Source organism: Cariama cristata, unplaced genomic scaffold (assembly GCF_000690535.1).
Source record: "Cariama cristata isolate BGI_N322 unplaced genomic scaffold, ASM69053v1 scaffold7855, whole genome shotgun sequence".
NCBI classification, from domain to species: domain Eukaryota; kingdom Metazoa; phylum Chordata; class Aves; order Cariamiformes; family Cariamidae; genus Cariama; species Cariama cristata.
In genome coordinates, this window is record NW_009619154.1 from 1 (window position 1) to 15,165 (window position 15,165).

At 42.6% G+C, this 15,165-nt stretch overlaps 1 protein-coding gene across 1 annotated transcript in view; it reads left to right on the forward strand.

Moving 5' to 3' along the window:
- The first annotated feature begins 968 nt into the window (after positions 1–968).
- Positions 969–15,165, forward strand: part of FBXO21 (F-box protein 21) — an 18,389-nt gene continuing 4,192 nt past the window's right edge. Inside the window, exons 1-10 of the mRNA XM_009701126.1 lie at positions 969–1,054; positions 2,549–2,684; positions 4,405–4,499; positions 6,606–6,727; positions 8,560–8,706; positions 9,568–9,701; positions 9,947–10,083; positions 10,904–11,080; positions 11,871–12,003; positions 14,572–14,762. Coding sequence (XP_009699428.1) covers positions 969–1,054; positions 2,549–2,684; positions 4,405–4,499; positions 6,606–6,727; positions 8,560–8,706; positions 9,568–9,701; positions 9,947–10,083; positions 10,904–11,080; positions 11,871–12,003; positions 14,572–14,762 — 1,358 coding nt within the window. The remainder of the gene's footprint in view (positions 1,055–2,548; positions 2,685–4,404; positions 4,500–6,605; positions 6,728–8,559; positions 8,707–9,567; positions 9,702–9,946; positions 10,084–10,903; positions 11,081–11,870; positions 12,004–14,571; positions 14,763–15,165) is intronic.

A 15,165-nucleotide genomic window follows, 5' to 3' on the forward strand; every position in this document is an offset into this window, starting at 1 on the left:
ATCTTTTGTCTCTCGTCCCGGCTCCGCAAGGTGCATAGTGACCCCCTTACGGGTGGGGTGAGCCCTGTGGCTTTCTGCTGTGGGTGAGGAGATGCGGGTGTCCTTCCCGAGCAGGGATGGCAGGGACCGCTGCAAGCCTGCTTCCCCTCCTAAATCCCACGGGATGGGACCAGGCTGAGCCTGCCACTTGGAGATCAGGCTTTGCAGCCCCTTCCGCAGCCAGACACTTGGATTACCTGCGGGCCCCAGATCCAAGCTGGGGTCTGGCAGTGGTACAGACATAGGGCCACATGCGCACTGGGGTTGTTGGTTGGCCTCCGTGGCCCCACTGGCAGCTCCAGAACAACTGCCAAGGCTTGTCCTATTGCAGGACTAATGCTTTATGGTGAAGAGAGGTGTTTGTTTATAGTGCTTTGGGGAGAGCTGTTTTCACAAAAACACAAATCCTTTGGATTGACTTTTGCTGCTCGTGAGTTGAGTTTCCCTCAAAGGCAGTCACAGGGTACCTGATGAGGACATAGCTGTGTTGTAACCAGTGAAATTGTTAATACTTCAGGTGGGAATAAAGCACGAGCATTATTGTTGATATTGCTTATGCCATGGTGGTTTCAGCAGTTCTAGAAACACCACTCCTTCATTGGGGCCACCAGCCTGTCTGGGATAGGGCACGCTTGTCTTCTGCCTGGTTTTGTCTGTGTTTTGGCACAGGAGAAGCAGCAATATTGCTTTCTCTAATTGCCAGTTGGCTTCTAAAATTTAGCATGGCTCAAATGAGAGGATTATTCTCTTTCCACCAGTGAAAAAGGCTACTGAACAATTACAGCTTCCCCAATTCACTGAGCTATGGCTTGAGATGGCTCGCCAGGTACTTTCACCAATTCAGTGGCTCTAATTTCTGAAGCAAACCTGAAAGTTTAGAGATGGTTGAGATCCAACAGCTGAAATTGAATGTGGTGGGTGATTAGCACATGCTGCTGTCCTCTGTCTTTGATAATAGAACTTTTGGCAGGAGTTTGCAAATTGACCTTGTTGTCCTGGCTGGATTCCGTCGTGAGTAATTGCACTTTTATCTTCCTAAAATTTTCAATATAATTTCAACCCACAAAATTATTCTTTCTCATCCTAAAATAAGTGATTGTAATTGTTATTACAACGTGGCTGCATTTCAGCGGTAGATGAATGACTAGGGATCCATCAGGAGACAGGTTGTTATGTAACGTGAAGTTATTTGGTTAGTCTTTGACTTTATTTTTTAACTGCAATTGCAGTGTACTTTTATTATTAACTCATAGTAAAGTATCTTACATGTGTGGGCAGACATAACGGTGCATTTTGGTGAGTTGGTAATAATTTTTATACAGAAGTAGTGATTTAAACATTTGGCATTTTTTCTATTTATAAAGGTAAAAATGTGTAGATATGTAAAAGTATGTGTGTGTGTATATGTAAAAAATATATGTAACCTGAAAAGAACCTAAGGCAATCCATGTAGTTGAAGGAAAACGTGGTAAAAACTGGTAGTAATGAACAGAATTTCAAAATGTGAAATAACCCCCCCTGTAAGTTACAAGAGGCCTTTCTCTCAGCTTTCTTTCCTGTGCTGTCCAAGATGTTTCCATCTGCACTGATTCTTCTTTGTGTTTCATACACAAATGATCTCAGTATCTTCACAACAGTCGTGGGTATTGCTGTACGTATTTTATTGCACAGGGCTGCATTGTGGCAGCACGTGCCCGCTTTATTAGAAAAGATGCTGCTGCTAGTAGCCCCCAAAACGTTACCTGGAAGTTAGGTTTTCAGTTGCACCTTGAAGTGCTTCTTAGTAACTTGTGGTATGTATTTTAGCTTTTGGACTTTTAGACTCAGTAAAGCAGGTACAGCTTACTTTTACAAGAAGAGTGTGGTGGGTTTGGTTTTTTTTAGTAGTTATTTCTTGTATTAAAAATGAACTGCAAAAGCATTTAGCCGTCACAATGTGACTTCAGAATTCTGTTTTCCTCCAGCAGATGTTGCCACCAGCAAGGGCGACAGAGGGAGCTCTGTTTTTGCATCCTTTTAATTAGACCCACAAGGTAGTAGAAAGAACACAGGACAATGAAGTCTCATTCTATTAGATGACAAGTTAGCTTAAATGTGGTACATCTTCAGAATGGCCAACTTTTATAATAAAAGTCTGCATCTCTTCTACTAATCTGGTAACTATATTTACCTTGCAAAGCTCTAGAGGAAATCTCAAAAGTGTTTAGTATATTTAGATATTGAAGTACCTGGAGTATGAGCGTTTTGAAGGTTTCCTGTTGGCAGGCTTCAGGAGAGCTTACTTCTAAATGACCATTAATATGCAGATGAAATTAGTTGGATTTATGCTTTGATGCATGAGTCAGTCATTGGATTAATTTATACAATTACATGTGAAGTTGTACTGTGTCTTGGCAGTGTCTCAGCTCCTCAAGTCACATGGTTACAGTCGGCAACATTTTACAGTTCTGGAGGTTCTCAGTGATGTTGAAATGCTAATGAACCTGTTCACTTATGTCTTTTTGTGTAGATGGCCATCGCTGCTGAAATACTATAGCCACACAGACGGTGTTAGCTGGCTTGAAGAATACAAAGCACGGCACAATGCTGGTCTAGAAGCCCAGAGAATTGTAGCTTCGTTCTCCAAAAGGTTCTTTTCAGAACATGTAAGTCATCTTCTGTATGTATGTGGAACAGCCTAGCTACTTGTTCAGTACTTTTTATTAGAGTGTCTTTCCTTTCTCTTCACATCTTTTCAACTGTGCAGTCAGAAAGTTTGTATTTCCTCACTTTGTGTGAAAATGCTAAATCACCAGCCAAAAGGGGGGAGAGAGTTCAGAATCCAAAGGTGCAAACTGCATAGAGTCCAAAGCGTGCTCTGCATGTTTCGTTCAGCTGTTGTCGCTGCAGCTTTAAAAGCTCTTTGCTCATTGCTGCATGTTCAGGCCTGGCTCTGGGAACTTCTGAAGGACCAGTAGTTTGTTGACACATACCACAGCCCATGGATTTTATCTCGCTGCAGACATTTTGCAAGGATATGTTCTGTGAGTTGTCAGAAGTCATTTGAAAAGAGGACCGAGGTGCAATAGGTTCAGTGAATTGGAAAATATATTATTTAAGTTCTTTACCCAACCGTGACACCAAGATGCTTTTGCATTCAGTGTGAAAAAGGTGGAAATGTAGTCTCTCAGAGAAACTTACTTACACATGGAACAACAGTTACTTCACTCTCTGTTTCCTTAGTTGATGGCTGTGGGTTTTGGCTAGCTGTACAATTTGGGTCAACCTGAAATTCTGTGAAATAGGCATAAATGCTGCCCATAGCTTTGGCTGAATTAAAAAGTTTACACAAGAGCTCCTTAATGGCCACCCCTCTGTGGCTCCTTTGTGAATATGTTACAGTCCAGTAAAGAATTTCCCTAAGATATAGGAGACCCATGTTGGAATCCTCTTACCTGATTTGAAGCAAGCGTTGGCACCTAGATTTTCACCCCTGGAGAAAAAGACCATGGGGCCGGTAGAGGGTTTGGAGATGCATATCTCCTAGCTATTCTTTTTGAACTATTCCACTGTAGTTGCAGCAGGTAGACATTTGACTGTGGAGAAATGTGTGTCAGGGCATTAACCGGGGGCAGAGGCTCCTGGATTCCTACCGTTTTAATCTCATATGCAAAGACTACTGAGACACCATTCAGCAATACCCAAAGGCCTAATAACGAGGATCGTCTCCTGTGGGGCTGGAAACTGCAGCTTGATTCCCTGCATAGAGTTGAGGAGAAGAGACTTTCAACCCAGTTCTGCTAGATCCTGCAGAGTGCCTGCTAAGATACAGTATGATGGGAATCGCTTTTTCCTTACTCTATTAGCCCATGTCCTATACTGAAAAGTTTGAAAGCAAATATATTTCTTACAGTTCAACCAAAGTTTGAAAAAGAATTCTGGAAGAAAATAGCTGTTCTGAATACAGATACATAAGTGACTGTTTCAAAAAATGAAGGCCCTTGCTCCTTCATTCCTTCTCCCAGGACCAATCTTCTGCACTGGGGAGCGTATGTAAAGGTTCGGTCAGCCACAGACAAAAGTTGATTCCACCTTAAAATGACTTTCATCTTGGGCCCAGCCTGCATAAGATCTGGTATGCTTGTGCTGGTCCGTATACCCACTGTAGGAGCCCCAAATGCTGTATTGGTTAGCTCAGATTGCTGTAGGGTGCTACTGGGGCTCTCAGTGGATCTTGTAATAAACCCATGGAGTAGAGACTATGAGTACTTGGTGAGCTGGACATTTTTAAGATCTTATATATGTTTTTAAAAATAGAACAAAATAAAAATATTCTTTTGGAAAGAATCTGTTGTGCTCTGCGTAATTCATCGTCTGGTTTGACAGGTCCCCTGTGATGGATTCAGTGACATTGAGACTCTCGGGTGCCCGAGTCATTTTTTTGAGGATGAGCTGATGTGTATCCTTAATATGGAAGGAAGGTAAGAAAGAGAGGGGTTAGAAATGGAAGGGATTTCTCCCCCTTTTACCGGTTAAAGGGGAACGGTACTGTAGTGAATGTCTGACCTCAGCTTCTGTCCTTTTGTCACTCATAAAACAACATCCCTAGGCTTACCAAGACTGGGAAGTATTGCTGTGTGTTTAATTTCAGAACAAATTTAATATTCCCAGAAGAAACCATGTAAACTATTCTACAAGAAGGAGGTCCTCTGGCTTTGCGTTGCTGTTTGTTGCTTGTTCCCTTGCCTGTTCGTGACATCCCTCGGGACATGTTCCATGTACTCTCTTCTCTGCAGTAGTTTTGGCTTAAGGACTTCCCATCCTCATGTTCAGTTTTCGTTTAAACTTGGGTCAGTTTGCTGAACTGATTTGCAGGATGAGGCCACAGCACCGGGGGGAAGCAGGAATACTCAATGAGGATTGCCACCATGAATCCCTGTATCGTGAAACTACAGCTTTTTTTTTCGCCCCCCCCGCCCCCTTGTTGCTTTTCTTAGCTGTAGTAGGTCACTACAATTTTTGTCCCCAAACAAGCAACTGAGTTTAATCGAGCCAGTGCAAAATTTGCCATTCTGTAACTTATTCAGACGTGTGAAATGCCAAGCAGGTAAATAAAACTTCTGTTTTGCATCTGCCTAGGTGTTCTCATCACCATGGTTAACACTGGGCAAGATGAGTAAGTCACCGCTTGAAGGTTTTTCAGCATATAAACCATGCTGATTTTGCTGTGATACGAAGCAGCGATAGATTGCTCTTAATGGAGTCTAATAGCCCTGATTAAAGGGACTGTTAGTACAGCTTGAAAAAACATAACTGGAATGGCAATCATCTCATTTTTGCTTTTTCACGTCCATTTTATAACCTCCTCTATTTGAACTGGGACTAAACATCTCTCATTTGACAACTGGTTAAAAAGCTTTTGAGCCTTTGCACTGGCCAAATGGCTCCCCATAAAGCAGAAGTGATGCTAATTACACCTGATTAAGCTGTAGTCATTCCATTCAGGAGCATTAGGCTAAATCATTTCCCTGGAAGATATCCCAATAAAGCAGTTGTCCCTATTGAGCATCCTAGTTTATTGGAAGAGGATAAAGTGTGATGAGGTTCAATTGTTCTCCTGTCCAGTAGGATGGAGAAGGCTGATTTGACTTGCAGTCTGGAGGAGAGGAAATGTAAGCAGGGAGAGAGTTGTGGGTTTTTTTTTTTCTGAAGAAGGAAACTGGACTTGCATTAAACGCATTGCAAGGGCAGAGCCTGGGAATCAGTAGAATTCTCCCTTTGGGTTTTTTTTGGGGCCAGGGCTTTGAGCCATTCCTAACTATTTGGTGTAAAAGTGCTCAGCGAAGCACTGGGTAACCCATTGCTAAAGGCCAGGGCTTGCTTAGATGCATGTGATTTGAACACCTCTGAGTTGGTCTGTCATATTTCTGGTGAACTCTTCAAACCTTACCTGGATAGTAACCAGCTCTCTATTGCTGCTTCTTGGGCACTCTGCAGTCACTTCTTAATTTAGAAAGTGAAAGGACTTTACTATAAAAGCTGTAAGGTTTTGGATTGTGTGATCTACAGAGCAACTGTTGATCTATTCCTGCCTCTTCAGAGCAACAGAGGTGTTTTTCCTCTGGGAGGTTTTTTTTTTCCTTCTGAATACTATTGGACCAACATTCATGTCCCTCATCAATTTCTTTTTAATGGTGAGGGGATACTTAGGATTGATTCTGGAGGGATCCAGTCAGACAGAGGGTAATGATTTATGAATAAAATATACGATTTTAATCAGATATTCCTGAGATACTTTAATTGGGATCTGTGTTGTTTCCCATGATACTGTATCTTCTCAAAATTATTTATTGGTGATAGGATAAAAATCGTAGATGATAGGAGCAATGTTTTGCAAGTGTCTTATATTGTGGGTTTTTGATGATGAATTTCCTCTTAACATTTACCTTTTTGGTTGACTCTTCAGTGATAGTGCTTGTTTAGAAAAGCAATAGTCTAAACCTGTATTCAGTGGAAAAGTTAAATCAAATGTTCACCCTTAAAGTGCTTGTTTAGAGCAATACTACTTTTTGTATTTAAATGTGCAGGAAAGGTCTCACCTGGAAGTACTATGCAAAGAAAATTCTATACTTCCTACGACAACAGAATATACTAAAAAATCTGAAGGAGTATCTTCAACGCCCGACTGATCGGCAGTCGTTTTTGGAGGGTAAGTCTTTGGCAGAAATCCCATGTAGAGCACCTAATGACAGATTTCCGTCGTTGTTGTTTTACTTGGCAAGAGCCTTCCTTGCTTATATTTCAACTAGCCCTTGGGCAACGACTCAGAATTAAGTTTGGATTCTTGATGTACCTGCAATCCTTAAAATCTTGCAGTAGTTGCGTAGTGTTGCATCAGAATGTCAGGATTACATTAGCTTCTGTCAGTGCTCTGTGCTTGAATAATTGCCCATGGTCAGATGAGCTGGAAAGCAATGGAGAAAATGTTAAAAGACTTGCAGTTGAATTTGAACAATGTATTGAGGAAATCAGCAGTAGCTCAGCGCCCTGATTAGCTGACGTTGCAGAAGCATTTTACCATTGCAGAAATATTTTAACTGTGGCCCATGGGCTCAAAGTGGCCTAACAGACCATCTGATCTGATTTTGCATCAGCTCCCTACTATCCCCTTCCCCAAGAGCTTCTCAGATAAGGGCAAGGAGCAAGCTGCAGGCAGGGGGAATTGTCGCAGCTCATAGCCTGTATGCTGTGGCTTTCTCTTGAGAGCTGTCTGACTGCTGGACCATTGAAGCTGTGCAGTGTGGAGCTGGGGAATGAATGGCAGTCCAGTCATGTGGTGGGAAGGCACATGCACTTGACGGGAAAAAAGAAAAGGCTTTTCTGTAATTTATGTCCTCAGTCTGGTGGATTGTTCTCTTCTTCAAGCTTCCTGTGGAGAAAATAGTCTTCTGAATGGATTGAAAGCTGCCGGTGTCAGTAGAAGAGTCCCTTGCTCTTGGTATATACATCAAAAGTGTCATACGGAAGAGTCTCTAACACCAAAACTGGTTCTTGTTAGTGGCAATAGACTTTGAAGAAGGGACTGTGTTAGGGCAAGAAGGGAAAGCCAAAAGTGGCTTTTTCTGGAAACAACCAGGATAGTTGATTAAGTGACTTAATCATGTGGGTCACAAATATATGCATTTGTCTGCTATGGAGGTACTGTTACAGCACCAACAGGTAGTCTTTTGGGAATTTTCACTTGGTGGGCATGGGGAACACTTGTGGGGGGGGTAAGAAACCGTGGCTTGGGGCCCTGCTGAAATCCTTGAATACAGGCCTGTCATGGGTGTGCTAATGAAGCAATGTAGGAAGCTGGAAGAGGTATGATCCATGCAAATTTCTTGCAGGTGAATACAGTTGATTCCAAGGGATGAACAATATGGAGGCTTTAGAAAGAGCAGAGGTGACAAGATGACAAGGAGAAGATTCTGAGAAAGGACTGGTTTTTTTTCCTGCAGAAGTTTGACAGAAGAGGCTTGGGCAGAGGGAAAAGAAAATGAAAATCTATTCTGTTATAGTGGGTTTCTGACGTGAAGATGGAGAGCAGATGTGGAAGAGAAAGATGAATGTAGCAGAAGAGGGAACGGTGAGCAAGAATGATAGCTATGCAGGATGCAGCAGGAAGAAATCAGAACTGAAGCAGAAGGAAAGTTGAGATTGTTTCAGGCTCTGAATAAAAAACATTGTAAGTTGGGAGGATGCCAGGAGATGCAGTGTGACCAGAGAGTTGGCTGGTTAAGCCTGGTCTAGCAGCATACCTGCTCAACATATGAATCTATTGCTTTCCCTTTCAAGATGGTGGAGAGAGGAATACTGAAGTTGATTGGTATTTATCATGTTAGTTTTATGTGATAAATCCAATATATGACGGCAAATTTTAAAAGGAAAGCTCTTGAGTTCTGCTGCAATTGCTTGCTACATGCCTGGAATTTAGAGTAGGTAAAACTAAGCAAAGAAAAAAACTGAAGTCCTGTTTCTTATATAGTTTGTTTTTTCCAGGTGCTGTTTTAATTGATCAGTACTGTAACCCGCTGTCAGACATCTGCTTAAAAAGCGTCCAGGCACAGGTGGATGATATCACAGATAAAGTACGCAAAGTCCTGCGGACGAAAAATCCAAGGCACCCCAGCTTGGCATCCAAGGCAGGTACTGTACAGAAATGTGTGCTTTACTACAGAGCATTTCTGCAAGTCTAGATACAGGCAGACAAGATGAAACAGCTGTTGAATTACTGCAGCTTAAAGAGCTGTTCTTTATCCCCTGGCAAGCATATTCTGACATTTGCTTAAACTGTCATTCAGGAAACAGCCGTTTGTTCAGCCACAGGGACTCAATAGCCCAGGGTTGTCAGTCCATCTGATGCTGTCTAAGCAAAAAGAATTAGGAGGGGAATTATTTTTTCTTTTTCTTCCCATTTGTCCCTGAAGTCTTAAGTAGTCCTAGTATCTGGCAGTGCTGCAGGACAGGGGATCGACCTCTTTTCCTCTGCAAGTCTCAGAAAGTCAGCAGCAGTAGAAAAGGTATGTGCTTTAACATCTCCAAAAGGTCAGGCAGCATCTTGCTCCTTGTTTTTTATAAGCACTATCTAATGTTTGCTGTCTTTCAAAGAGAGAATGAGCCGTCTGCCTGTATCTGTATATCTGAAGTGGCTAAGGTGTGACTCTCAAGCAGTGAAAGCACACTTCCGTGCCTGGGCAGTGTGAGATGTCCAGCTGCGGTGCTGTGCTGGCACAGGGTGGTCAGGATCCACTCCTCCAGCCGCAGAGGGAAGTGAGGCAGTGCTGTTGCACAGCTGAGGTGCTGGGCAATCCACCAAACCAGGCCATGCTGTGAGCGGAGCGCTGGGGCACTGCCATGGTCAACTCCAGCCAGTCTCTTGACTGTCTGAATTGAGGTGTATCTCTTGTGTTCTTAGTCCACATGAAGAATTTTGGTATAAGGTTCATTGCATAAAGGTTAAGTGCACTTAAGTTTTCTCAGTCTTTATTTCGTTGCGTGTCTTTTTAGGAGAGATCCTGATTCCAGAAGTGGAACTTCAGCGGCAGGTGCTTGACGCTATGAATTGTGTCCTATATGAGCAGTTAAAATACAAAGGAAACGAGCTGGATTACTATAACTCCCTGAATTCGTACATTCACCAGGTATGTGTATGTTAGGCAAAAACTCGGAGGCTGCAAGGCTTGAGACATTCTATTTGTGGTGTCTGTTGGGATGTAGTCAGACAAATAATTATCTCTGCAGAACAGTTTGCTGTAAAGTCAATATGATGTTGTCTTTTAGTGCGTAATCTGTCAAGTTGGTGTATTTTCATTTGTGAAGTCAAACCTTGGGGTTTTTGCGTTTTTCTTAATATCCCGCATGTTTTTATCACATTATTATCCCCCAGGTTTTGATCCGGAGGACAGGAATTCCCATCAGTTTGTCTGTGCTTTACTTAACAATTGCCAGGCAGCTGGGAGTTAAACTTGAACCGGTCAACTTCCCTAGCCACTTTCTGCTGCGATGGTGTCAAGGAAAAGAAGGGTAAGTGACCTGCTGAATTTTGAAGTTGTGTCCACAGTAATAAAAACCAGAAAACATTTACAGCTCCAGAATATTTAATTACTTTCCATCCGTAATTATAACCTATACGGAGGAAAAAATCAGACCTCTAAAAAAGTTTTCCTAGAACTCAGCTCTGCTGCTGCTGCATGGTAACAGATTTCCTGAGTGTGAAATAATAGTAACTATAGAGTAATGTTTCTCTTAAGAAAATGATTAGAAACTGAAAAGAAGGGAAAAAAAAAAAAGGTGCTGATTTCACTTAACCTTTCATACAGAACAGTTGGTAGAGGTCACTGCTGTTCTTCTGTGCACTCATGTAATTCTGTGAGTCAGTGCAGGATACTTCTTTGACCAGATTGTGATCAATTTAGAGAAGTCTGTATTTTATGAATGACGTCAGCAGTCCAATTCAGAGCAATGGTTTTGTCTGTACGTACCCCTTTTGGCACTAGGCTTCAGATGCCATATGCGTGGGCTCTGTTACACTTTCCAGTGCAGTGTTATAAGATAATATACCAGTAGATACAGCAAACCTGAAAATATCTGCAGGGGAGAACTGGCATGATGGAGTGAAAAGTCCCCTCGGTTTCTCTGTCTTTTCCCATATGTGTTTATCTGAAGAAGCAGCTAGGAGGAGAGAGAAGGTACCAGGTAATCTCCTTTTTAGGAGGGAGCTGAGGTATGAATGACAGTTGTTTTACGGAGAAGCTTAAAAGTACTGAGGGAAGAACAGAAATATGTAATCCTGCTTTACCATGAGAACTGTCATCACAATTTAGTTTCCTTGTTGTTTCATTAGAAGCACAGATATTTTTGACTACACCTACATTGACGCCTTTGGGAAGGGGAAGCAACTGACGGTGAAGGAGTGTGAGTACCTTATCGGCCACCATGTGACAGAGGAGTTCTATGGAGTGGTGACTTCAAAAGAGGTCTTGCAGCGTATGGTGGGAAATCTCTTAAACCTTGGCAAGCGGTGAGTCGAGGATCATCTGGCCTGTAAGGCCTGTGGAAAAAGGGGCCCAGAGTGTACTGTCTGCGTATTTGGTACTGCTTCTTCACAATATTTGCATGAGTGCTTTAAAAAGGTGTCAGTCACCCCAGGGGATCTTGAAAATTCTGTATATCGTGTTGCATTGTCTAGTTGCTTTTAATCACCTGCAGCAGTATTGTGTGGAAACAATATTTAGTAAAACTGGTTCCCCTCAAGAAAACAGACAGATGCTTTTTTTTTTTTTTAATCTGTTAAAAGCTGGTAGGGACTGTCCACTGTTCCCTTAAGGGCAGAGATCTTCATTATGATCTGGTAAGCACAACCCACATGTTCAAATGAGCAGTTTCAAAAGTACTGTTGGTTTGTAGAAAGTCTGGTTTTATTTTCAAATGCTCCTGATAATCTCTTTCCCAAGTAACCATAGACAGAAATCACAGAGTGAAAGGATTGCTGTAGGTGTAATTAAGCTAGGGGAACAAAAGCAGATTTCAAAAGGAAGTGGCTTGGAGGGTGAATTCTCTATGTCGGATCATTTGACCAAGTAGAATGCCAGTGAAGGGGAGGGTAGAGTCCAATCATCAGTTGTGTAGCATTTTTCCTTCTGAGCAGGCTGTTGGATGTGATCAGTGACAGTCAGTGCCGGAGGCACTCTTACTGAATGAGCATGTCTGTACCTGTAGCATCATTTTTGGTGACTATCCCTGTACATTGGAGTACTGGGGATAGGGGTTGAAGAGCTAGCCTTACAATTGAGTTTCTTTTTTGCTGGCAGAGAAAGCACTGATCAGTCTTACCAACTCTTGAGAGACTCGTTGGATCTATACCTGGCCATGTATCCGGACAATGTGCAGCATCTAATGCTCCAGGCTAGGTTATACTTCCATCTGGGAATCTGGCCAGAAAAGGTACCTCGCCACTCGGTCGTATGTTTTCTGATAGGCTAAGCGCTATTAACACTAGTCTATTGATTATTGGACTACGTCAGCTTGCATTACAGTCTGCCACAAGTTGTTTCTGTAATAAATGCAATTGAACAAGTTATCACATTTCAGAGAATCAATTTCTACTATATGAAGCAGGGAAAAGAGGATGATTCTTGCATGCTTGTCCTAGGGGAGACTTGTGAGCAACCTCGAGTCTGAGTTATAATTAATGATGTACTGCCCAAGTCTGACAGCTTATCTTGCAACCAACACTGTGGACTTCTAGCTGTAAGTTGTAAGAGCACTCTGGTTTATGCCTAGATTGTGGTAGTGGTGGTAAAAGTAAAAGGAGCAATTACCTTATCAGAGAACTTGAAGGAAGTTATCTTTTATAAATACAACCAAAGCTGTTCCCTGAAACCTTAGCCACACAATCAGTGTCTGTTGTGAAAAAGCAACTTAATATTCCTGTCCTCGGGATTCTTTTTTAATATCACCTTTAGTGTGATACTGTGAATGTGGGAAAGAAGGTGCCGAGACTTACAAGTTGTCTAGGTTGTCTAGATCATCTGTGTCTTTCACTGAATCAAGGGAGAGGAAGCATGTAGCTAGAAAATATTGTTTCTTTAGTGTGTGACTATGGCAAAGAGGTGTTCCCTATTCCAAATTTCCTGTACTACCTTAGTGAAGCTCACGCACTTGGGCAATGCCTATGCAGTTCCCAAATGTTTGGGTGAGGAGGCAGAAGTATTGGCTGGACAGCTGAGCAGAAAACAAAGCTCTTCCCACCAAATTAACTGAAGCATGGGACTGCCGGAGAAGCTGCCTTCCTTTTGAAGAGCAAACTGTGCTAAGCTTGCTGTTCCTTTCTTATGGCAGCAAGTTTTAGGGTTGCCACAGAAAAAAATAGCATGAACTAAGAAATTGTGTAGCGGAGGAACTCACTGAGCTGAAAGGCAACTGTATGTAAATAGGGGACAGCTAAGTGAAACACTGAAAGATCTTCCATCTCCTTTCTTGTGCTCAGTTGATGTGTTTATAAAGCGCCAAGGCTTTACACACTTGCATTTTGCTACCCCTCAGACTGAGTTTTACATGTTGTTTCTCTGCACTACATTGCCAGATGCAATGAAAATGTGCAGATTTGGACTCTTTAGTATTACATCCTCATATGCATCCAGTCATTCCAGGCTATTGGGTAGGTTTGTAACCAGCCAGAGAGAGTGCTCTATGTCTGACAGAACAGAAGATACCAGATTTAATAGAGGTCTGGCAGATTTATGGAAAGTAGTAGGAAATCTTAGAGGTCAAGCAGAGCTACACAGAATGTTGTCCTAAATGTTTGCAAATAACAGTAAACGAAATTGCCAAGAATCTCTGGCAGCTATGGTCACTGCGCCTGGCCTTCCCCTTTCTGTAGGATTTTTCAGGATTTTCACATCCTTCTTAAGATGCCAACCAGAGAATTAAGGTGGCCAAGAAGCCTGAGCTGTGTTTCTTCTTCTCATACCTACTTCTCACCTGTTCTTCTTCTGAATTTATTTTCTTCATCTCTTGGCTGATGTTCATGCTCAATAACCTGAGATTTCTATTCCCCTGCTGCTGCTGCACTGAACTTAGAGTGATCAAAACTTCCAGCATGTGATCAAGGAGACAATCCTTTTGCCAGGTGCTGGAGTGTGTCAGATTTTGGAACTGTGGCAGCACTTCAGGTATTTGATGTTGGGACAGATGTGTCTCTCTTTTCCCAACCTGTTTAGACAACAGTTTTGTTAAAGGCAAGAAAAAGAAAAAAGAAAAAAAAAAAAAAAGGACTAAAACTTGCATTGCCTGCCTCTAACAAACTTGGCAGCAGATGCTCTGATAGTGTGCCAGAGGGTGTTGGTAGGCGGGTATTCTGGATCTACAGGATTTGCTGCTTTGAGAGCACTTTTGAAGTTAGTGTTCTTTGGTCATCCGGAGACAAGCAGGTTCTCTGTCTCTTGTTCACTATTACATGGTATAGCATCGTAGAGGTTATTTGTGTTTCCTTCTGTGCTACCCTATTTTTCCTCCACCAGGCTCCCACAGACATGCTGAGGAACTCTTTTAAACTAAAATGTTTGTTCTGGAGTACAGCAGAAGTCATCTGGAATCACTTCACAGCAGCAGTTTAGGAGACTAGCAACAGTATTCTCTTAATATTTCAGAAACCTTGAAATGGTCTTGTTGATGCCCTGTGGTCGCAGAATGTGACGTGATTAGCTTGTATGACTTAGTTTTAAGGAGTTACTGTGCTCAATGGTGCCCTTCCGTGGAGGTAGGGAGCTTTACAAATAGGAAAGGAGAGGACTCTGCAATTTCTGCAGGCTAAGCTTAAGTGTGAAGAACTCCTAGGGAGTGTGTAGCTAGAGCAAAGGTTCCGTCCTGTGTGGAAGACTCGTGTGGCACACCTCTAGGCCTTGGCACTTAGACCCAGCTAACTTGAGAAATATATCTGTATATATTTGTAAGCGTTGGACTGCCGTGGAGACTTGCTCTGAATCTGTCTTTCTGTTTTGGTTGCCGAAGGTTCTGGACATCTTGCAGCATATTCAGGCTTTGGACCCGTCCCAGCATGGGGCCGTTGGGTACTTAGTTCAACATACCCTAGAGCATATTGAGCGCCGGAAGGAGGAGGTGGGACCTGAGGTGAAGCACCGTTCAGATGAGAAGCACAAAGAGGTCTGCTTTTCGATCGGGCTGATTATGAAACACAAGAGGTGAGCACTTCAAAACCTTCCCCACGTACGCAGGCTGTGCTATAACGACAAGTGCAGTAGTGTTTGTTCTAACAGTAATGAGACGTAGTTTTGTCTGCCAAGGAGGTGCCAGGAATGGAAAGTGCCAGGCACGTGCATGCATGCCATGTACCTCGTAGAAAAATGGGAGCAGCGCTCTCTGTCCTTTGAGAGAGCAAGCGTATTCACTGCTGTTTGCTTGCAGAGGGAAGTTTATGAGGTGGCTTGTCCAAGTCATCATATATCACACAGGTAAAACGTCCACAGCCCAGACCTCTGAAAGAAACATCAGTAATTGGTTAATGAGGGACCGTGGCACAGAAGCAACTTCAAAAGAGATTGTAAGATTCCTAAGACAGCTTATGGATCTTTCCCTGTGCTATTA